This window comes from Watersipora subatra, chromosome 2, assembly GCF_963576615.1.
Source record: "Watersipora subatra chromosome 2, tzWatSuba1.1, whole genome shotgun sequence".
NCBI lineage: Eukaryota > Metazoa > Bryozoa > Gymnolaemata > Cheilostomatida > Watersiporidae > Watersipora > Watersipora subatra.
In genome coordinates this window covers 1401680-1426755 of record NC_088709.1, presented here as the reverse complement: position 1 = coordinate 1426755, position 25076 = coordinate 1401680, and the positions used below count along the sequence as shown (strand labels likewise).

The 25076-nt window shown below is 36.5% G+C and overlaps 1 protein-coding gene across 1 annotated transcript; it reads right to left on the bottom strand.

The window, feature by feature from the left end:
* On the bottom strand, positions 1-24593 carry LOC137388814 (S-adenosylmethionine synthase-like). Its single transcript, XM_068075264.1, has 10 exons — positions 24496-24593; positions 19021-19079; positions 18834-18911; positions 9208-9330; positions 8812-8924; positions 8313-8456; positions 6657-6875; positions 4074-4256; positions 3853-3986; positions 1-544 (listed from the first exon to the last, which is right to left on the bottom strand). The coding sequence occupies exons 1-10, from the start codon at positions 24525-24527 to the stop codon at positions 442-444; spliced, it is 1188 nt and encodes a 395-aa protein (XP_067931365.1). The 5' UTR covers positions 24528-24593; the 3' UTR covers positions 1-441.
* Positions 24594-25076: the final 483 nt, after the last annotated feature.

Below are 25076 nucleotides of genomic sequence, written 5' to 3'. Positions count from 1 at the left end.
CCTGGTGCAAAATAACTCGTGTAGGAGTGTTTTATATTTAACAAAGAATCAAATGCACGATTGACACACAACTCGATAGGTATGTGGTAAAGGTTCACAAGTTTATAAGACTCTTAAGATCACAGTTGGTATCCATGTGGCGTTGCTGGAGATTCTATAAACATATCAGCAAACTAAATCCCTAATAGACATGGTCAGTAATGTACAGCGTGGATGTAATGTATGTGACATTTCATATAGAATCTAGTTGAATCGATCGTACAATTGAACAACTCGTGGGTGAACACGCAAGATGGTCAGCTAGTTTCAAATATTCTTAACATCACAGTTAATAGGTCTGGAGATTCTGAAAATATTATGACAGTAGACTGAGATTCTAACAGATGTGGGCAGTGTATATGGGCTTTGTCTTAGAATAAACAGTCAGATCCACGGGTTGGGCTACATCTTTAACTGCTTGGGCTGCTCCCATGTGAACTCTGGCCTGCCAAAGTGGCCATAGACTGCTGTCTTCTGATATATAGCTTCTTTCAATTTCAATTCTCTACAAACAGACCAGATGTCTAACACTATCAGCCTTCTAATAGTAAACTGGACTGATATTAACAGCAATGTGGGCATTGAAAGGGCCATACTGTATTAGATCACAGAAATGTGATGAAGACATTGAGGCGTGTCTTCCAAGTCATCTGTTGAAGCATGTTTATTCCAAATAATCCTCTACACGTGTTACTCAACAGGATTTTACGTATGATCACCAAATTTCGTTCTATTTGAAGCGTTAATTTTCTCAAATTTATATGGTCACAGCTGTCGCGTGATGAGTCACACGACGATGTTTGTGTAATGTCCCGAGTTTCAAAATGCTCCAACCAATAGAGTGATCCATTATTTATATTGTTACACCTTTAGCTTTCTCACGGTTCTTGATCATCTGATTACCAAAAGCTAGTGTAAAACCACAAAGACTCGCGATAGACTACTTTGACATCAGAAGTAATGATTACCTCTATTGACAGGACAGGGATTAGTTAAGAACAATAACAGTGCAGAATGTAGTCAAGATTTGACCTTGAGCAAGAAACCTTGTCCACAGGGAGGCATATCCATAGAGTTATCTCCCCCTAGAGTGATAACTACCCTAGCGTTTCCGGTGCCATCAAGGAGCGTTTAGGCCACGCCCATTTTTTGTGCTAGTCACTCGTGGTGATTGACAGAACAATAACATCAGCCATGAGAATGATCATTAATTTGCACAGTTAAGATAGTAATTAATGCTCATATTAAAGAAATGATGATTATAGTTTATTACTCTGATATATGCTTATTATTTAAAGCAATTCAACATCTACCAGGAATCGCTAAACATATTATGGAAATGTTTACTTTTTCCTATCCATTTCCATCAATGATATGCGACCCCCCACAGCCCCATACAACAATGATATACAGCCAATGATATACAGCCCCCTGTATATTATTGTTTCCATAAACATAAATATTTCCATAATTTTAGGGAGATGGATATGGAAATTTTATTTAAGAAATATGGAAATTTTATTTTAGAAATATGGAAATTTTATTTTAGAAATATGGAAATGTTATTGAAATGGAAATAATATGGAAATGTTATTGAAATGGAAGTAATATGGAAATGGAAATAATATAGAAATGAAGTAGGGAAATGTTATGGAAATGGAAATAATATGGAAATGAATTATGAAAATGTTATGGAAATGGAATTATATGGAAATGAATTATGGAAATTTTATGGAAATGGAATTAATATGGAAATAAATTATGGAAATTTTATGGAATTGATATGGAAATGAATTATGGAAATGGAAATTGTGACATACACCTAATCCCTGATATCTACTTGACTTGCAAAGGCACTGAATAGATAGTGTTAAGTGAGTTAATGCAATCAGTTACTCATAGATGAGATAGATAGTCATACTGAGGTTGTATTGCATTGGTGTGATGGGAAGCTAATTGACTGCCATCAACTATGAGCTGTACTACCCGAGTTGCCCGAGTAATAAAAAAGTCTGGACAGAAAATTTATTTTTATATAACATTTACCATTCTAACTTTTAAATTTCATATCATGAGAAAATATTTTTAAGCAGTTCAAATGAATTAAGAGTAAAAAGAAAACAACTGTAAAGGTTTTCAAGCTTTTTCAAACAACTACAACTTTTAAATTTCATATCATGAAAGAAGTGTTTTGTTGAAATAAATTAGGAAAAAAAACTGTAAATGTGTTTAAATGTAAAATAATTAGCAAGTAATGGCTAAATATAATCTGTTTAGCTATGATTACAATGAAAAATTATTTAATAAATAAGGTAATAAAAAAGTCTATTTTATTTTTATATAATTATAATTTAGTATAATTAAGTATGTTATAATTTATTTTTATTTAACATATAACAACATTTGCCACTTTAACTTTCAAACTACATATTATGAGAAGTGTTTTGTGTAATTGAAATAAATGAAGAGAAGAGAGGGAATAAGAACAACTGTAAATGTTTTCAAGCTTTTTCAAACAACTACAACTTGTAAATTTCATATCATGAAAGAAGTTTTTTGTTGACATGAATTAGCAAGAAAAATGAAACTGCAAATGTGTTTAAATGTAAATGTGAAATAATTAGCAAGTGATGGCTAAATATAATCTGTTTAGCTATGATTACAATAAAAAATTATTTAATAAATAAAGTAATAAAAAAGTCTTTTTTATTTTTAAATAATTACAATTTAGTATGATTAGGTATAATTTATTTTTATCTAACATATAGCAACATTTGCCATTCTAACTTTCAAACTTTTTGCTTGCTTACATCAAGCAAAGATGTCCACTAACTAGTGGACATCTTTGCTTTAAGCTAGTCTATGTATTTGATTGATATGTATTGAAATCTAATATTACATGCAAGGGCTGTTTGTGAACTGTGGTGTCAATGAATCACTCTATCACCATACAATGTCAATACTTTCAGTTGATGGCAGTTGATTAGCTTCCCATCACATCAATGTAATACAACCCCAGTATGATTATCTATCTTATCTATGAGTAACCAATGATATACAGCCCCCATGTGTGGGGGCTGTATATCATTGGAGTAACTGATTGCATTAACTCACTTACTTAACACTGTCTATTCAGTGCCCTTGCAATGCATGTAGGTATTGAATTGCTTTAAATAATAAGCATATATTAGAGTAATAAACTATAATCAACATTTCTTTAATAAGAGCAATAATTACTATCTTAACTGTGGAAATTCATGATCATTCTCATGGCTGATGTTATCGTTTTGTCAATCACTGCGAGTGACTAGCACAAAAAAGGGGCGTGGCCTAAACGCTCCTTGTTGGCACCGGAAACGCTCGTGTTGTTGATGGCACAGTTATCACTCTAGGGGGAGATAACTCTATGGGCATATCTTACTTATAGGAAGTCTATAATATAAGGCTACGCATGTCTCTGCAAGTTAGCTTTAACCAATAGCATAATAGAGAAATTGAGTTTATAACTATAAAACTAAATGCAAGATTGGCACATTGCCAACTCTTTGATCCGCAATTCCTAAAATGACTATCGATGTGCATGAAATGACGTAAATGTGCATGTTTCATGGCAACTTTCAAAGACATTGCCATGAAACATGCACATTTATGCCAGCTTCAAAAAGACTGATGCTTACAATGGCTTGAAACTTAGTGGTTTTATGTACATGAAAGATATGATGTTAACAGTTTGCCTTTTTGAGCAAGGTTCAAAGAATTCTTCAAGGAATATTCCGCGTGCAGACCTCAAACCCGTGGCACATATATACACACCTGACAATCGAACCCGGTCTTAAATCAAAGTTCTCCTTGACAATGCGCAACAGTTCTGCATGGCTTTTCATAGATGTCCCGTAGTGGAAGACAGAGAGGGAGATGGGCTCAGCTATGCCAATAGCGTAGGACACCTGCAGATGAACCACAAACCGTTTTATCATGAATCGTAGGGGTAGCGGATGAATTTTAATACTCAAACAAAAGTAGAGAGGCTACACCTGAACTAAGCAACGACGACAGAGTCCTGCTTTCACCAGAGATTTTGCAACCCATCTGGCAGCATAGGCAGCAGATCTGTCAACTTTAGAAGGATCTTTACCAGAAAATGCGCCTCCACCATGAGCACCCCATCCTCCATAGGTGTCCACTATGATCTTCCGTCCCGTCAGACCAGCATCACCCTGCAGCAGAGTATGTTAGGAGAGCATGTGAGGATGAAAAGAAGGAAGTGAAACCTGGTATAGCTGGTGAGGTGAGACAGAGTATGGGGCCAGGGAGAGGTGATATGTAGCACAAGCCGGATGAGAGCAGAGACACAATACAAGCTGGGGTGAAGGTGAGACCCAGTATGGATTGTAATGAAGGTAAAACCCATGTGATGATAAAACCTTGTGTGGGTGGGAGAAAAAGAAGCCATCCATAGCGCGAGCGGGTGAACAAGTAAACGTGAGAAACAGAGCACAAGATGGAGAGAAAATGAAACACAGCAAGGGCCAGAAGAAGGTGAAACACAGCAAGGGCCAAAAGGAAGGTGAAACACAACAAGGGCCAGAAGGAAGGTGAAACACAGCAAGGGCCAGAAGGAAGGTGAAACACAGCAAGGGCCAGAAGGAAGGTGAAACACAGCAAGGGCCAGAACGAAGGTGAAACACAGCAAGGGCCAGAAGGAAGATGAGATACAGCAAGGGCCAGAAGGAAGGTGAAACACTGCGCAAGTCAAAGGAAGACGGGACACAGCCTGGCGATAACACGACTCATGAACATTAATAATGAATAATAATACATAAATGTACGCGATATTGACTAACTCTCATTCAATCTATCCACTGACCACAAATGACTGACTCTAAACAACCAGGTACCAGAGTTGCTTGTCAGCATCTGAGATGATCGCAACGCTTTTCATAAAAATGCTTTGAATATGTCATTTGGATACGTAATTTTACATATACCCTAGGACACTTATGTATTCGCCTCATCTAACTTTCACGTTTTCGTGGAGTCATCCTCCCGTGAAAATTTCTTGTGCAAAACTAAACTATCATAACGAACGAATACGCGAAATTAAATAGCTTTGTTCATTGATAGTCCAAGAAACAAATGGCAGCAAGCGATCAAATTGCATTATCGACCTCGCCCACACCATTCTACCTGCGGTTCACAATTACAATCTAGTCCCAAATTGAAATTTTTTTCTTATCAGTGAACCAGGCCCGTATTCCCTGGGGCAGCTGGCCGGCTGAGCCGTCCCAACTTTTTAAGAACTTCCGTGGCTAAGTACAGTCAAACTCGGATAACTCGCTCTCGGATAAAATGTAACATTTCATCTCAAACACAACGTTAACTCGAACGGATTTGTTTGGTCCGTTCCCACGCAATGATAAATTGCTTCAGATAACTCGACCTCAACATCACTTATTCGAAAAGTTATGTGCCCAACGGCTATGGAGACGGTTTTTATCGCTGTAGAATATCACTTTATTCGAAGCCATAGAGACAAACATCAACTTTTAGTAGTTCTTAGGCGTCATTATTATCATCATCAGTGGCAAAATATTCTGCTAACGACCTTTATAAAGGTTTGCAAAATATCAAGTTTTACCAAAGATCCGCTTGGCCATGTCCCATCTAAAGCGTGGAAGCTTCCGTATGAACTTAAAATAAAATCGGCAAAATTGATCTTTGTTAAAAGTTTTAAAATGCTCAAAAGAAAAAGATGTCTTTTTTCTGAGCGTTTTAACTGTGGTCAAGTTTTGCCAATTTTTTTTAAAAACGTCTCGTCAGTCACATCACCTAAAACAAAAGAAATCTCAAAAAATAGAAAAGTGTTGATACTTTTCGATAAAATTTTTTAAAACTTCACACCAGAGGCCCGGCTGAGGACCTACATAAGAAAAACCTGTTGGGGGCTTACACCACCTCCCTCAACACCCTCAGATGTTTATAACTAGTCGCCTAACATTAGCCGCTCCAACTTGCAACCAATGAATACAGGCCTGCGGTGAACTGAACCTGAGGAGTCTAACTATGTTTGTTCCACTGCATTTATTTTCACATCACTATATTTTCACACTCATCAGAGCTGCGAAATTAAGGTGCAGTGAAATTTTACTCTGTATGCTACTCACGAAACTAAATACTAGCGAAATATAAGTGTCCTAGGGTATAGCAATATTATTAACGACACTAAGTGGATAGGTTTTGTTGACATAACACTTATAAACACTATGGTTTGTATGAACATACTGGCAAGTTGACATTACCTCTGTTGCACTCCTTTTTCAAATATTTGCATTTGGAGGCAACCATTCGATCCAACCATGGTTAGCATCTCACATATTAATATATGAATGCAGTCAGACCTTGAGATGTCACATAATGCAACGATAAGGGAAATCAGTTTTAAAAAGTATATCATATAAAGACCTGTACATAATGTTACTAGTGATGTAGAGTTAGAGGAAAATCAAGTGAACCTTCAATAAAACAAAGAAGACAGCTAACTCTAGTGCAGAAGGTAGTAAACTGAGGGAACCAATGCCCTAGCGAATATACCGTGTTGTTCCTTGAGGATGGCTTACCATGGGTCCACCAATAATAAATTTGCCAGACGGATTGAGGTGGTATATGATGTCCCCGTGAAGAAGATGAGAGGGAATGACAACCTTGATAACCTTTTCGAGAAGTTCTTGTCGAATCTCAGCTAAAGTGACTTTCTCATCGTGTTGCGTGGAGATGACGATAGCGTGGACTCTCTTGGGTATACAAGCCCCATTATCCAGTTCATACTGCATAGTAACCTGAAGCATACAGCTGATTCTACTTGTCTCTTATCAAGCGTCATAGCGTCAAGCTGCTGTGTTTCCAAGTAATTAAAATAACAATTGCGAGATACACAGCAGTCAAGCTGGGAAGAAATGGAGCTAACAGCGTGGGTACTAGTTGACCAATAGAAGTGGAGCTAACAGCGTGGGCACTAGCTGACCAATAGAAACTGAGCTAACAGCGAGGGTACTACCTGACCAAGAGAATTGCATGCTTCAACTCATAACTGGCGAAATAATTCATCATGCAACTGCCTAAACTCAGAAGGTGAAGCAAACCACACCCACTAAACTGAAAGGTGAAGTAAACCACACCCACTAAACTCAAAAGGTGAAGCAAACCACACCCACTAAACTCAAAAGGTGAAACAAACCACACACACTAAACTAAGAAGGTGAAGCAAACCACACCCACTAAACTAAGAAGGTGAAGCAAACCACACCCACTAAACTGAAAGGTGAAGTAAATCACACCCACTAAACTCAAAAGGTGAAGCAAACCACACCCACTAAACATAAAAGGTGAAGTAAACCACACCCACTAAACTCAAAAGGTGAAGCAAACCACACCCACTAAACTCAAAAGGTGAAACAAACCACACACACTAAACTAAGAAGGTGAAGCAAACCACACTCACTAAACTAAGAAGGTGAAGCAAACCACACCCACTAAACTGAAAGGTGAAGTAAATCACACCCACTAAACTCAAAAGGTGAAGCAAACCACACCCACTAAACATAAAAGGCGAAGCAAACCACACCCACTAAACTCAGAAGGTGAAGCAAACCACACCCACTAAACTGAAAGGTGAAGTAAACCACACCCACTAAACTCAAAAGGTGAAACAAACCACACTCACTAAACTCAGGTGAAGCAAACCACACTCTCTAAACTCAAAAGGTGAAACAAACCACACACACTAAACTCAGGTGAAGCAAACCACACTCTCTAAACTCAAAAGGTGAAACAAACCACACTCACTAAACTCAGGTGAAGCAAACCAAACCCACTAAACTCGAAAGGTGAAGTAAATCACACCCACTAAACTCAAAAGGTGAAGTAAACCACACCCATAAAGTTTGTTTTCAACACGGAGTTCTGCATAGCATAAACAGCTATCAGACGAGCCAGCTGAAACAAAGCTGCAGGCTATCAGCAAGAATACTGAGTGAGAAAGGATAAAGTTGCTGTTGGCGTTATGCTGAGTCCGCTTGGAGTCAAACATCGAATGCCTGTTTACATGTAATTTAAAGAGGGTGGCAACTTTCAAGCGACTTATCGATCTCAAAATGTAGGAATGCTAGTCGTCACATAAATACCATGACAGAGAAAAGGTGATTGCTTCTATCATGCAAGAAATGCCCAACCACAAAACACAAAGAGTCTAAGTTTTAATAAAAATGATGCCTAACCTGGGTTTTCGTATCAGGACGAGCCCATGAGAGCCCCCCATTCCTTCTGAGTTCAGCTAACTTCATATTGAGTTTGTGTGACAACTCAATGGTGATAGGCATGCACTCTTCAGTTTCATCAGTGGCATAGCCAAACATTAGTCCCTGCAACAGTTGACACTATCTACTCTCTGTCAGTACTGTCATTATACATGTATCTACTCTCTGTCAGTACTGTCATTATATCTACCCTCTGTTAGTACTGTCATCATATCTACTCTCTGTTAGTACTGCCACTATATCTACTATCTGCTAGTACTGTTATCATATCTACTCTGTGTTAGTACTGCCACTATATCTTCTTTCAGTATGGGCATTATATCTACTGTCTTATATATATATATATATCTGTCAATGCAACTTGTTTGAGTTGTCATTTAAGCTTTTATATATTTTTGACGGCTCATGGTCTACAAGACTAAGCAGGACGAATGACTCAAAGAGAAGAAATGCAAGTTACCTGGTCTCCAGCACCCAAGTCTTTCTCATCTTTATTTTTATGGACAGCATCAGCTATCTCAGGGTTCTGGTCCTCAATAGATACAAGCACATTACATGTCTTATAGTCGAAACCTGCAGATTACAGTGCAAGGTCAATATCACACTTCATCTAACAAAAGGTGTTTTAGAAAAGTGTTTATGATACTGATTATATGATACAGTATATACGTTACAAAGTATACAATACAGCATATGCGATAGTGTATATGATACAGCATACATGATACATCCCATATGATACAATATATACAATACAGTGTATATGATACAGTGTATATGATACAGTGTATATGCTGTGATGTATGTGATAAATCTCAGCCTATAAATGAGCAGGAAGTGTAAATGGTAGGTTCACCTTTGTCACTGTGATCATAGCCGATATGCTTCACTGTGTCCCTCACTAGTTTCTGGTAGTCAATAATAGCCTTAGAACTCACTTCACCCAGTAGCATTACCATTCCGGTCTTGACTACCGTCTCTACAAGAGCGAGGCTAGCAGTTAGCGATGAAAGTGGAAGTTGAAGTAGAAGAATACAGAGGCAAAGAGCTCAATTGCAAGAGAATGATATAGGATAGTATTATATCAATTTCACGCAATGGATAGGCCTATGTATTCACCACTAGCGAATGTTCTTCACTGATATTTGTCTGTTAAGTGTCTGTCTGTCAGCCAGTCCGTATGTTAGTCAGTCTGTCTGTTAGTCTGTCTGCCAGTCTGTCAGTCAGTCTGTTAGTCTGTCTGTCAGTCTGTCTGTCTGCCAGTCTGTCTGCCTGCCAGTCTGTCTGTCTCAGAAGTTTGATAGCGTCATAGATGCTATAGTTTCACTTTTGCTGAAAACTTTTGGCTGATTTTTGCGCATGATCCAAATTGATTCAATGCTAAGATAATAATGATCTCACTAAAATATACCTGACAACCACCACTGCCCTGATAGCCAGCTAAGCCTTTCGGAGTGGCATGCATCAATTGAGTTGGGATGATTGGCATGTTTTGCTGAATAGCTTTGAGTCAATGCTAAGTATTAGTGTGAGAGATTTGACCAGTGGATGCCTCTTAGGTTGTATTTTTAAGCAATCACCAGGTGATGACCAGTAGCACCAGCGGTGACAGGCCATAACAGGAGGTTATAGATATGATGCCACCCAAACATGATCAATGCCGTAAGTGGGTAACGCGTGTTCTTATTATGTGGGCAATGTACATGATACTAGTATATTGCACACATAGTAGCAGGGTAGTTAATAGCAATAAAGCCTGGTTTCCATATGGCAGCGCAATGATCGCGCGCGGCCCAGTGATCATGCGCAATGCATTTCTTGGGCCGCGAGGCAAAGTTTCCATATCGCGCGTAAGCTCCGTGCTTGCATTGGACAGGGTGGATATTTTCCTTACTTTTTCGTAGGAGAGACATATTTCTACGGAAAAACTGACCTCCGTTGCGAAATTACGCTGTCATATAAAAATCAGGCTTACTCTTTCGTACGGGAGACCGATTTCTTCAGAACAAAGCCTCTCGCTGGAATTGTGGGATAGGTTGAAAAGGTCTAGCGGTGTATTGTGGGATACATAATCGCACACATCCATCACAAGGATTCATTCTGTTGGATACTTGCGATCAGCGTACGCACGTCGCGCGACCGTGGTGCGTTGACGTTTCCATATCACAACTGGCCTACGTTTGACGTCGTGCGCCTTGTTGCGCGCCTTGCGCTGTCATATGGAAACCAGGCTTTAATAGGGAAATTAGAGTTCACTGTGTAGTCTGAATACTCATAGCCTTCGCAGCACTCGAAGCATTAGACCAACAATCATCAATGAATTAGCCAATTCGATTAGCCACATCAAAATTAAAAGATTTATCAGAAAGTGCGGGAGACACTCCTACAACGTATAATATCATAATATAAATCCACATAATATAAATAATTTACGTGAAGTTTTCACTTTGTACTACGTAAAAAATTCCATATTAAGTAAAGTGGCAAGTCGGTGAAAGTACTAAAACTCAATTTGAATGATAATCTGGTAGTTGGCCTTACAAATCTCCCTCTCTACATTTGGGAAAGAAAGCGGTGCATGTGGTTATCTCTATTATATATACTAGTACTCTGACAGACTCGTTTGCCGTGACAGATCATCAAGCGTGTTAATAAAGCACGCGGAATAAGTAACCGTCCAAATCTTGGTGATCGACTGGTGCAGGTGTTAGAGGGTCGATATACCAAGCCGAATGTTAGGAGTTGTAGTCTCATCAAAAGGTTATCTTTTTATCCTAACCTCAAATCCTGGATAGATAGAAGGAAAGACAACCCTTGCGATTGCAAAAATATGTTTGTTATGCTTTATTTTAGACCAGCTCAATGTCCGGCGTTGCACGGGTAATAAAAATGCTTTGGCAAAAAAAATTGATTTTTTAATCAACATATACAACATTTGCCATTCTAGCTTTTAAATGAAGATGCTTGTTTATTTCTGTCTGCATTCGGCCAATGCATAAACCAAATATTTGAAAGCTCAAGGCTTAAGGCTCAAGACATGGCTTAAACAGAATGTTGAAAAACATCATACTTCTTATGCTACACATTCGCTCAAGATTTAAAACAGCTTATAAACAATGGAAGGTAATGTAGTTACCATTGACTAAGTTTCTTTAACCAATTAAATTGAGTAACTTAACGGTTGACTTGCAACAAAATTCACATTACAGTTATTTGGTATCAAAAGATTCACCATGTCTTACTCTGTTGTGTTGTCGGTGCCAAATGTGTGGAAATGTGATTACAATCTCTTAAAAGCTCAAAAACGAAAAGCCACCGTAGATTGGAATCTCTTTATTTCTCTGACGTAGTCATGACAGTTTGGTTATTGTCGTCATGTGATGTTCTTACGTTAATTGAAAGGCCAATAAAAAGCTCAATATAAAACTTATTGTAGCACTAGTTTATGACAAACACTTCGGGTTTTACCGAAGACCCCGTATCAAATATAGATGCTCGCTACTTTACAGTTTTGTTTCAGTTTGGTCTAATTGGCAAGTCATAATCTGATCATGTGACCCAATACTTCGCAAATAATTTCTGCAGCACTTTTCGATTATCACAAGTGACCAACAGGCTCGTCATGATTATCGGACATTGATATGTACTCCTTCAAGCTAAGGCTTAAAAATTAACGAATTTTTACGGCAAGTTATAAGATATCACTGCTAAAAGTGACAGCATTACAATGACGATCAAACAGACGCGTAAGAACAGTAGACATGGTTTTATTGAATGCGTGAAGTATATTTGTGAGAATATTTCGACGAATAAGGTTGCATGAAAGTGTAAACAGAAACCATCTCTCACAACTACATCACATTTGAGCCGTTTTGGAAAGAGAATTCAAACTACAGCGGTCTCGTGTGGCTGCGATTTTCTATTCGTTTTTGAGCTTTAAAGAGCTTGTAATCACCTTTCCACATATTTTGCACCTACAACACAACAGAGTAAGACATGGTGAATCTTTTCATATCAAATAACTGTAATGTGAATTTTATTGCAAGTCAACCTTCAAGCTAGTCTAAATCTTCACCATAATAAGAGCCGTGTTATCCTCCCGTCTGGGCGCTAAGAAAAAAAGATTGCACTTCACGGGAATCAAACCTGTACATTCAGATGCACAAATGTTAAGTCGAGCGTACTACCACTAACCGTGCAGACACCTTGCCTTGGAATAATTGCGCTTATAATCGTTATGCATCACGATCTTTCACGCAATCCGAATCTTCAAGTGTGCTTGTAGTAAGCAATTATAAAGGATTGGGAGGTGTAATGCGTATGTCCACAATTATTCCATAGTATGTTAAGGTGGCTGTAAGGTGTAATGGTTAGCGAGCCTGTATGCAGAACAGTATTTCTAAGTTCAATTCCAGTGCGAAGTGGTTTTTCCATTCCTAGTTTTAATCACTATAGCTGCACATATGACAGAGCAATATAAAGCCATTCAGATTTATATATGTACTAGCTGTACTGCCCGGCGTTGCCCGGGTAGCACAGTTAGTGTATGTATGTATATATATATATATACTAGCTGTACTACCCGGCGTTGCCCGGGTAACACAGCTAGTACAGTCAAACATGGATAACTCGCCCACGGATAGCTCGAACACATGGTTAATTCGAACGGTTTCTTTGGTCCGTTCCCACGTAATGATAAATTGCTATAAATAACTCGAACTCAACACTGTTAACTCGAACTGTTTTTTGCCCAACGGCTACTGAAACAGTTGTTATCGCTTTAGAAAATCACTTTATTCCAAGCCATAGAGGTAAACATCATCTTTTCGTAATTCATAAGCGTCGTTATTACCACTATCGGCAAAATATTTTTGTCAACGACTTTTCTAAAGGTTCGGTGAAATTTGATTTATACCAAACATCCGCTTAGCTATTGCCCTTTGGAAGCAAGGAAAGTGGTATTCGTTAAGAGCAACACTCCGAGGCAGTTCAATTAGAAGTTTTACGGTACATTGTATATCACTCTTATCACTCACGCTTTTTGAATGGATACTTATTGAACGCACATGTATTCTGTGTTTAGGTCAAACGATGAATAGTTTTCCGACGTTGACTCCGTGTTGAATCAACGTCGGAATGTTGAATGTTTAAAACGTCTTAGAAATTGTTGTAATTAAACGTATACATTGTCTTAGCTAGAAAACTATTCATCGTTTGACCTAAACACAGAATATGTGGGTACATTCAATAAGTATCCATTCAAAAAGCGTGAATGATATACAATGTACCGTAAAACCTCGTAAAACTTCTAATTGAACTGCCTCGGAGTGTTGCTCTCAACAAATCTCAGGTAAAGTAATCTAGGTAATCTTTAGGTAACAGGTAATCTTTGCATAAACTTCAAGAAAAATCGGCAAAATTGATTGATTGTGGATAAAACGCTCAAAAGAAAAAGATGTCTTTTCTTTTGAGCATTTCAACAACGATCAAGTTTTGCCAATGTCAATCTAAAAAACGTCCTGGCAATAACATCACCTCAAACAACAAACCAATCTCAAGTGATAGAAAAATCTCTATACTTTTTGAGTAAAACGTTTTAAAGTTTACATTAGAAGCATTTAATTTGAAACAAGCCATTTGTGCTTTTGATTTATATTGTAGTTTGTATATGTACATGTATCTACTAATAAATAAGTAAATACATGGACTTGTGACAGTGCTCTGATAACTTGAACGCTCTGATAATTCGAACACTTTCGCTCGGTCCCGTGAAGTTCGAGTTATCCATGTTTGACTGTATATATAAATATATATATATACTAGCTGTACTGCCCGGCGTTGCCCGGGTAGCACAGCTAGTATATATATATATACTAGCTGTGCAACCCGACGTTGCCCGGGTAATAAAAGTCTTTGGACAGAAAATAGATTTGTATTTAACATATAACAACATTTCCCATTCTAACTTTCAAACTACATATCATGAGAGAAATGTTTTGTGTAGTTGAAATAGATTAAGAGAGCAAATACAAACAACTGTACAGGTTTTCAAACTTTGTCAAACAACTGTAACTTTCACACTTCATATCATGAAGAAAAGGTTTTGTGCAGGACAACTAAATTAAAAATAAATAAAATAAATGTAAAGGTTTTCAAACAACTGTAACTTTAAAATTTCATAATTTGAAAGAAGTGTTTCATTGAAATAAATTAGAAGGAAAAATGAAAATGTAAAAGTGTTTAAATGTAAATATGAAATCATTAGCAAATAAATACAGTCTATTTTGCTATGAATACAATCCAAAATTATTTGGTATACAATTATATGATTTCAGTTCGTTTCAGTGTTGACATGCAAAAATTGGCATGTATGCTAATATCGTAGGCTGTAGGTACGAATTATCATCATTGAAAATAGTGCCAAAATACTATGTTAACCTTAGTAATTAGTGTAACCTTCAGTGAATTTTGTGGTTATGGCCTGCGTGCCCAAGATAATATAACATTACAACGTACTACGTGGAGAGTTTTTACCGCCGAGACAGACGTGTAACATAAACGCTGAATCTAACTTATATGAATTTAGCTTACTAAAAACATACTTGAAAGAAGTTTGCATATGCATTCTAGTAAACCTAAAACTTTTAACATTAGTTTTACCATTGCGAAAGGTTTCTATTTTGACACAAAGAATATACCGTATAGCGGATAACTCGCCATGGCAAGTTCAGTGACGTATATCTTTCAATAATGTATATAATCAGTACACAAATCGCCAAATTTCAAGCTCAAGATAAATTATTGCCGATATCGTAGGGGCCTAACAAACTAGCCCTAACGAAAAAAGACGAATAAGCATCGCGTTGCATATACTTAGGCCCCAAAATATTTCTGAACAGAAGCATTGTAACTCGTGGACACAAGACTAAAATAATTAGCACACGCATGGGCTATGCGGTATATGATAACATAACTGATCGCTATGTCGTTCTGGCTCAATGGGAGAGCGTTCGACCGGATATAGACCTTGTCGATGCGCTCATCGAGAGTTCAAATCCATCAGAAAGCATAATTTTAATATCAAGACTTTAAGATCTATAGCCAGAATGCAGACAGAAGACATACTTTGAGAAATATATATAGGCATATAAAAAATTATTACTTTTCTTTTGAAGAATAGACATTGCTGTTTAGAAGAAAAAGGGAGAAAATTGATGTACAGTGACATAAAAAGCGTGCGCTTTCTTAACTTATTGTAATTTACTGTAATTATGAACCATAAACTGAGTGAAAGTGATAAGAAAGAGAAAAGTTGTCAATACAAACCAATAATATCACAGTCACTGTACAGTCAATAAATTAAAAAGTTAAATTTTGTTTTTTCAGATAACACTAGTTACTTACATTCGTTAAATTCAAACACTAAGTCTAGTTTTTGTTGTATAATTTTAGATTTAGTAGCAGAAGATGACAGTGAATCAGGTTCGGATTGTGATTGGAATGACATTACATCTGGAAGTGACAGTGATGAAAAGGCTGGTAGCAGTAATGATGAGCATGTGAGTAGGAGTGATGCCAGTGCCTGGAAGAACATAACCAACATGAACAGAGATAAATCTCCTACAATTCAGCAGTTTATAGCAATGACAGGCCCAGTATTTACTCTAGTAGATGCTCAACCAGTAGAGTATTTTGAAGATTTTTGAGCCTGTCAATCCAGGAAGTACATCTTTGTGGGAGCTCTTTGTTACACGAATAAGTACATGGTGCAAAGACTGTGATGTGGGCCTTTGTAAAGGAGAATGCTTTCAAAAATATCATTCGTAAATAGACAACTATTATGAAAAGCATATATTTCATGTTATACATTTTTATTCGTTTATAATATATATATATATACCCTACAGGATGAAAATATTCGTTGGTTATAAAAATTCGCGATTTCGCGAGCAGACAACTCCGCGAATTATAAAATTCCGTGAATAATTAGTTCTATTTTTAATTACAAGGGAGAATAACTACTGCATCAAATTAAAAGCTAGCCGCTAGGTTGGTTTTTAATATAAATACTAAACGTAGTTGAGTTTCAAAACATTTTTAAAATCATTGCCTGGGCTTTGAGCTAACACCATTGCCAATGCATCACATTTCTTTACAAAATTATTCAAGGTTGTCACAAGATATGCAGAATGGCGTCATCGCAAAAATAGCCACTAGGCAGAAGTACTAAACGTAGCCGAGTTCCAAAACTTCTTTAAAATCAACGCCGAGCTTCGAGTTTTATTGCCATTGCATCAAACTTTACAAAATTATTCAAGGTTCTCACAAGTTACTCGGCATGGCTTCGTCAGCTAGTCTTTTTACATTGAAATCAACTCCATCAATCTCTAATACCGAAGTTGAGGACGATCTTGATTCTAATCTGGACATTATGGTATGTATTTGCTTTGCAGTGCAGATACGTTTTCCATAATTAACTGCATTAGTTAATTCTTTTGTTTAAATACTGATCGCTTACTTCAGCTATTGTTTTTGTACTTCCTTAACACTTATTAATATTGTTCTTTTTGTGTTTACTGCAGATTGAGAATGAAACAACCTACTCCGATTACGAAAACTAGAAACAAGTAGTAATATTCACCGTGGCAGAAATATCGGCAGAGAAGCAACCAGTCAACCTAGACTGGTTGACTTCATCGACAACAACTCCTTGATATCGCTGCAGCAAACATGATTAAATTATATATTTTATTTCATGTATAGATATATTATAATTTATTACAAACTTGAACGTACAAATAAAATGTTTCAAATACAAATACGATTTTACAAACGATGAATGGAGTAAATATAAACAGTTTAGTCTATATAGCGGTTGTCCAGAGCAATAAAATTAAACTGATACTTTTGATAAGTGAAGACTAGCGTGTAATGGTGCTCTCTGACTAGTTATTTTGGTAATAGCAGCTCTATATCGCTGACACTGTCTTGGGTAGATATTAAAGGCAATTCTCGCGCTACTACATAACTGGTAAGGAAGTTATCATCAGAACTCTCCTCGTGGCTTACTATTGCAAAGTTCTGCGGGTTGGCCAAAGATTTGTGCTCGTAAAGGCGTTTTTGTTCCTTTTTTTAAACATATATTCTCCTCGTAAGTAGCTGCGGTCACTTCTACCTCAATTTCCAGACCTCCCTGAATAATTGGTGATCTTTTAAGAATGACATATACCACCCTTGCAGTCATTGTGCTTGCGTGTATGATGAAAAATCTCTCTCTCACGCTAAAACAAATAATGAACCGGTAAGGATGGGAAAAATAAATATTGCGTTATACCGAAGAACCAAAGTAAAATTCAACTAATTTAGTGAATGGTTTTGAAAAAACTCATTACTTACCACAAATTGTTGGTTCATCAAAGGCCTCCAAATCTATGAATATTCGTAAAAACCTCTGAACGCAGCAAAAATTTATAGCTTCGCACGATCGACCCGTAGTTGTAAGCTAAATAGAAAACGAAACACGGAATGCGCGCATGTGTAGGATTAACTCTATTAGTAGACGTAATAGAGTTAACTCTTCATAGAGAGTGACAGTTTTCGGCCGCGAATAAATCAATCCGCGAATAAGCATGAAATGGCAATTTTCGCGAAATATAACTCCGCGAATAAATTCATCCTGTAGGGTATATGCCTATGGACATATACATGTATACATATGCACCTTTAAACATAGATATATGCACATAATAACACACAGAAAAGTGTATGAACCTTTTAAAAAAATTGATTTTTGGAAAATTAATTCGCCCATGGGGGTCTGATTTGGTTTTGAAAATTCGCCCGCGAAAGGGTTAATACACAAATATACATGTACGCACCTTAATACACAAATATACATGTACGCACCTTAATACACAAATATACATGTACGCACCTTAATACACAAATATACATGTACGCACCTTAATACACAAATATACATGTACGCACCTTAATACAACAGTTTGTTCCTTATTGAAGGGCTAAAAGGGTGATTTGGGAAACTCTTAGAATGAATTAGACAATTTACTGTTTTACATATATTTTACTGTTCATAACACAAAATTCGTATAATGTGAACGATTCACGAACAGATTATTTACATTGTAGGAGCGCTCACTGTATAGATTTTTTGTATCATTTGAAATTTTTGTGTCATTTTATTGATGCCATTCTGAGAAGTCTTGTTCTTCTGAACATTTTAACTGAAAGCAAGTTTTTTCAATTTAAATCTTGAAACATTCTGGCAGTCAGTTCACTTAAAACAACAAGCAAAATTTCAGATGATAGAGAATGATTTATAATTTCTGATAAATGTTTCAATATTTGGCGTGAGCGACCTTTTCACTGTTTATTGCTCATAACTTTGTTACTTTTTGAAGTTTTCTAAGCATCTGTCTACCAAAGCTATTGTAGCGCTATTGTAGCGCCGCAGAGACTCACCACATGCTACCTTAGCATCAGGGTCCTGGAGTAGATGAGCATCCAACACAGCATCGCTAATCTGGTCACACAGTTTGTCTACATAATATACAACCTCATCACATAGTGCTGCTTACGATCATTGAGAACAGTTAAGTCGAAGAGCATATCTATTCAAGTTGACTGAACTGAAAGAGCTGGATCTCACCAGGGTGGCCTTCTCCGACCGATTCTGAGGAGAAATAGAAGCTTTGTGACATGTTACGCCTGCAACACAAATGAGCAGAATACTTGGTTAGTACTACTGCTAGTTAGTACTACCACTAGTTAGTACTACCACTAATTAATACTACCACTAGTTAGTACTACCACTAGTTAGTACTAATGCTAGACTACTTATAACACAGCTTATCCCAGCACATAAATTGCATGAAATATTACGGCTATTAAATATACGTATTTAAAGGTTGACTTGCAATAAAATTCACATTACAGTTATTTGGTATCAAAAGATTTACCATGTCTTACTCTTTTGTGTTGTAGGTGCCAAATATGCGGAAAAGTGATTACAAGCTCTTAAAAGCTCAAAAACGAAAAGCCGCCGTAGATTAGAATCTCTTTATTTCTCTGACGTAGTTATTACAGTTTGGTTATTGTCTTGTCACATGATGTTCTCATGTGAATTGAAAGGCCAATAAAAAGCTCAATATAAAACTTATCGTAGCACTAGTTTAGGACAAACATTTCGGGTTTTACCAAAGACCCCGTATCAAATATAGATGCTCGCTACTTTACAGTTTTGTTTCAGCATTATCTAATCGTCAAGTCGTAATCTGATCATGTGACCCAATACTTCGCAAATAATTTTTGCAGCACTTTTCGATTATCACAGGTGACCAACAGGCTCGTCATGATTATCAGACAATGATATGTACTCCTTCAAGCTAAGGTTGAAAAGTTTAACGATTTTGTACAATAAGTTATAAGATATCAGTGCTAAAAGTGACAGCATTACAATGATGATAAAACAGACGCGTAAGAACAATAGACATAGTTTAATTGAATGCGTGAAGTATATTTGTGAAAATATTTCGACGAATGAGGTTGCATGAAAGTGTAAACAGAAACCATCCTGTAACAACTACGTCCCATTTGAGCCGTTTTGGAAAGCGAATCCAAACTACGGCGGTCTCGTGTGGCTGCGATTAAATGTTCGTTTTTTGCTTTTAAGAGCTTGTAATCACATTCCCATATATTTTGCACCTACAACACAACAGAGTAAGACATGGTGAATCTTATGATACCAAATAACTGTAATGTGAATTTTGTTGCTAGTCAACCTTTAATAACTGCAATATAATCGACAATTATACAACAGTTTTACAATGGCTAAAGAACCAGGTAAATAAACTATGGTATTTCGATATTACTCCGTTATTGCAAATTGAAAATAAAATTCAGATACTCAATTACCTGCAGTTCCATCTTAGAGGCCCGAACTACCCTTAACTAACCTTTCTCTAGAGTTTTATTGAGCGCGGCATACAGCAGGTATCAATGAAATGACCTGGATTGTTACAAAATGAAATTTTGTGATTCTATGATTATACCATTTAACAAAAGTGTTTGGTGATTATACATGGAAAAGGCTGATATCAGGCATAAGCAATAATGTTATAGTGTTATTTATAACACTAGTTATAATGTTAATACTAAACTTCCATATCTATATGCAGGCAAACTCGGATTACTCAAACTCCACTGGACCGAGCGAAAGTGTTCGCTTTATCAGTGCGTTCAAGTTATCAGAGCTCTGTCACAAGTCCATGTATTTATTAGTAGATACATGTAAATACACAAACTATATATAAATCAAAAGCATAGATGGCTTGTTGCAAATTAAAAGGCTTTTAATGTGAAGTTTAAAAACTTTTTATCAGAAAGTATAGAGATTTTTCTATCACTTGAGATTTGTTTGTTGTTTTAGGTGATGTGATTGCCAGGACGTTTTCAGATTAAAATTGGCAAAACTTGATTGCTGTTGAAATGTTCAGAAGAAAAGACATCTTTTCCTTTTGAGCATTTTAACCAAGATCAAGTGTGCCGATTTTACTTTGAGTTTATCCGAAGGTTACTTCACTTTTCCTTGCTTTCAAAGGGCTATCTCTAAGCGGATGTTTGGTAAAATTTGATGTTTTTTTCAAACCTTTAGAAAAATCGTTAACGAAAATATTTTGCCGATGGTGGTAATAAACGACGCCTAAGAACTACTAAAAGTTGATCTTTATCTCTATGGCTTGGAATAAAGTGATATTCTAAAGCAATAACAAACGTCTCGGTAGCCGATGGGCAAAAAACTGTTTGAGTTCTTGAAGTTGAGGTCGCGTTATCTAAAGCAATTCATCATTGCCTGGGAACGGACCAAACAAACTCGTTCGAGTTAACCATGTGTTCTAGCTATCCGAGTTTGACTGTATATATAAATCTACAAGTTTGTGTGTCATCTGTGATTCTGTAAATCGGTGCGTCCAGCTATAGGTATTAAAATCTTGGTATGAAAAGCTAACATGGTGCTGGATTAGAACTCACGAAAATTGCAACTGCATGTTTGTAAACCAATCATCTAACCACAATTCTATGAAGGCTCTTACAATCTCATAGCTCTTACTATATACGGTATACCATTTTCTCGTTTCCGCACGCTAAATGACATTTTAACTGATACATTGCGTCTACGGTTACGACACCCATGTTATAAAAATTTTTTTACCAAACTATAAAACCTGATGCTTTTTCATCCTTATCATACTAGGGCGAAATTGTTTTCCGCCATATGACACCAACAAAAATATCTCTGAAAATAAATTTGGCGATTGCAGTACCAATTACAACGAAATCACGATTTTAATTTGATTTTCTCAGTCTGTATTAATTGAATCATTACTAAATAATCTGTTTTATAGTTTACATACATGTTTTTTTTCCTATCAACATCTACATGTATTTGCTCTCCTAATTTATTTTATTTGCTCAGAAAACTTTTTTCCAGCTACACTTCGTTTTCCTTGATTCTGAATATAGCACATTAATTTATTGGAATTTCTTGGCTTGCTTCATCTATTACCTTGCGGAAAGTTATATTTCAAGCATATAGATTACCTTTGCATTTGTTTTTTTAAAGTTTTCTTTTCAATTTATAATCATTACCCTTTTTAATTTAAAATTTTCAAATGTGTGACTATAACGGCACAATTTATAACTTCAATTTCCGGCTTTTACAGAGGGCATTTTCTAGCAATTGCAAAACTAAAAACTGCTCACACGGAAATTCTCGCGTAGGATTTGCCTCTGCATTCTCTATCCATTCAATCAGACAATGTACCTTCGTGCACTTGACTGATGTGTTTAATTTAAATATCTTATTTTTACGTTTATACCTGTATCGAGAACCAGTATTGTCAGTTTCAAAGTTTTTACTGGTAACTTTTGCCGCGCAACAGTGACCTTTTTTATGCACACACTTCTATGTAATAATATTAATTGTTATTATTAATTCAACATATTAATAATTTTTATTTTGTTTTCTTAGTTAGTCTTGACTGCATCAGTATCAAATCATATATCATTGTAATCACTGTAGCAAAACAAATTATCTAGCCAGTACCTAATTATTCCACATTTAAATACCTTTACAGTTGCTTTATTTTTTTTAATTTGTTTTTTCTTAATTTATTGTAATTGAGCAAAAAAAAACTTTACTTCAGATATAAAGTTTAAAAGTTAGAATGGTAAATGCTGTATATATTATTGTAGTAAATTTGCGTAAAATTTACGAAAATGACTTTCCACCACTTAAGCGAAAGGACAACTCTTCATTAAATGTCGGTGGCACTGAGAAGGGCCGAAAAAAGGATGAGAGCCATGGCTAAAACTACACTAGCGAGTCAATCAGGGCTTATTTATCTAACTAAAGAATTCAAATTTCAACGGCTAACGAAGAATGGAATAAATGCAAGCTAAAATGCGCACGCTGTAAGACTTATAAGGCACCTGCTGTCTTGGACCTTAGACTTACAAGCAAAAAATCCTCTAAACTTCAAGAAAGAATATTCGTTGTCTCTTTGTTTTATTATTAACTCTTTTCCCATCTTAATTAACGTATTACAAAAATGTAGAAAACTTTTTATATCATGTATTTACTTGTAAATAGCGTTTATTTTTTTTTAATTAACTGCCATTTTGACCTACAAATTTCAATTACTTATAACCACTAATCATATGTTGTGTTTGCTTCTGCTTGCTTATATAAACTGTTGTTTTTGCATTTGAGGAGCAGTCAAGACTTGACTAGTATGATGAGACATACTATGATACCACGATAAATTTATTCAAGTACAACACATCTCTTTTGTGACTTAGACAGTTTAGCTTGCTAGTCTATACACAGCCTGTTATCGGCTGTAATAAAGTCTGATTTATCGGCTCTTGCTAGAGTTGCGCTGGTATATATACAGTCAGCTATCAGCGGTATATAGAGTCTGCATTTATCACTTTTGTTAGAGTTGCGCTGGTATATATAATGTATAGTCTGCTATTGGCTGTAATATATAGGAGTCTGTATAATCGAATTTTATGCTGGGGTTGCACTAGTATTTATACAGTCTGCTATTGGCTGTAATATATAGTCTGATTTATCGGCTTTTGTTAGAGTTGTGCCGGTATATATTCAGTCTGCTATCGGCTGTAATATATAGAGTCTGTATTATTGGCTCTTGTTGGAGTTGTGCTGGTATATACGCAGTCTGCTATTGGCTGTTATGCAGTTTGATTTATCGGCTCTTGGTCGGGGTTGCGTTGGTATATCCGGTCTATAGGCTATGTGATAGTGAGTCGGTATTAATGGCTTTTACGCTGGCAGTAACGGAAGTATAGTTGAATTGAAGGTGCCTAAGCTTCTATAACCAAGCATCAGTTCCTGCTTGGCCTAGTTCGGGGGTTGCCTTAATTTTACTTCTTATTACTCCTCTCCTTCCACAACCACTCTCTGTGTGCGATCGCTCAATAATTCCTGTACCCGAGAAATTATCTGGTGACTAACCCCATATTGTGCCAGTTTCAGCAACAGTTTGTTGTGGTTGACCTTGTCAAACACTTTGCTGAAATCTAGCACATAGGCGTCTGTCTCCAGACCATTGTCTAAAATGTAGGTGATGTCAGTCAGCCAGTAGCTCAATCAGCTGTTTTTTACACCCGTAGTTTTTGTGAAAGCCATGATGGTTTGGGTGAAAGATGTTATTTTCCTCGCCGAAAATAACATCTTCGTTGCGTTATGCAGTAAAGTCTACAGAGGTTTGTGAAAGCAACGTATGGCCAACTCACGCATGGTTAATAGCCGTCTGTCTAAATAGTGACAAAAGTAACGTAAGTGTAGACAAAAACTAGCTGTTTATATAAAAAATAAACAGCTTTGTTAACTTAGAAAACTTTTACAAGCGCAAAAAACGCTGCTGATTGGCCCAATCCCTTATACGGTGCGATACATTTTAAACGTTATAACGACGTGAGTTTATTTAAAATAGAGACAAATCATGGCAGTTATAAATGTTATTTAAGCTAACCAATGTATCTTTACAAACCAACAACCACAAAGCAATTCCGTTTAACTTTAAAAACTTACACTTACTCTTGAAAAAAAGTATGATTGTTTTGGCACATATACAGCAATATATATTATTGCGGTTTTATGGCACATGTTATCCGCAACTCGGCTCTGTTAATATTGTATGTTAGTATCGGTCTTAACAGAGCGTACAGATTGAAGCAATATTAAATTTGATTATCACTATGCATTATTAAAATAAAAGTCTGCTATTTTAACCTGAAGGCGAAAAGATGGGAGAAAATTTTTTCTCGACCACGTTAGTGATAAATATTCAACAAGCTGGACTCGCTATTGATAGTTTCAATTAAAAATAATCGACCGCAGTTTTGAACAATTGTGAAGTTGTCCTTTCTATCGCATAATTTAAATATCGTTTATGAGCTTGACAACAGCTAATGAAAACGTCTGCGTTGCTACAGGTTCATCTATGAACACAGCTACATTAAAGTTTATTGATCTCAGGGTATTACAATAGTTGTTGTTGATTAGTAAGTGCGCTAACTGGGCCAGGGTGAAACTGTGTAAACCCAATATACTATATGCCAGTACTTTTATTACCAATTATATACAGCCCCCTAATGTGGGGGCTGTATATCATTCGA

What these genes read in the sequence shown, in the direction of transcription:
- LOC137388814 (XM_068075264.1), bottom strand. Translation starts at nt 24,527, where the DNA reads ATGTGCCAAAACAATCATACTTTTTTTCAAGA. An exon ending in AATCATACTTTTTTTCAAGA is followed by an intron (nt 19,080 to 24,495) that starts GTAAGTGTAAGT and finishes TTTGTGTTGCAG; the next exon opens with GCGTAACATGTCACAAAGCT. An exon ending in ACTTGGGTGCTGGAGACCAG is followed by an intron (nt 8,457 to 8,811) that starts GTAACTTGCATT and finishes CAACTGTTGCAG; the next exon opens with GGACTAATGTTTGGCTATGC.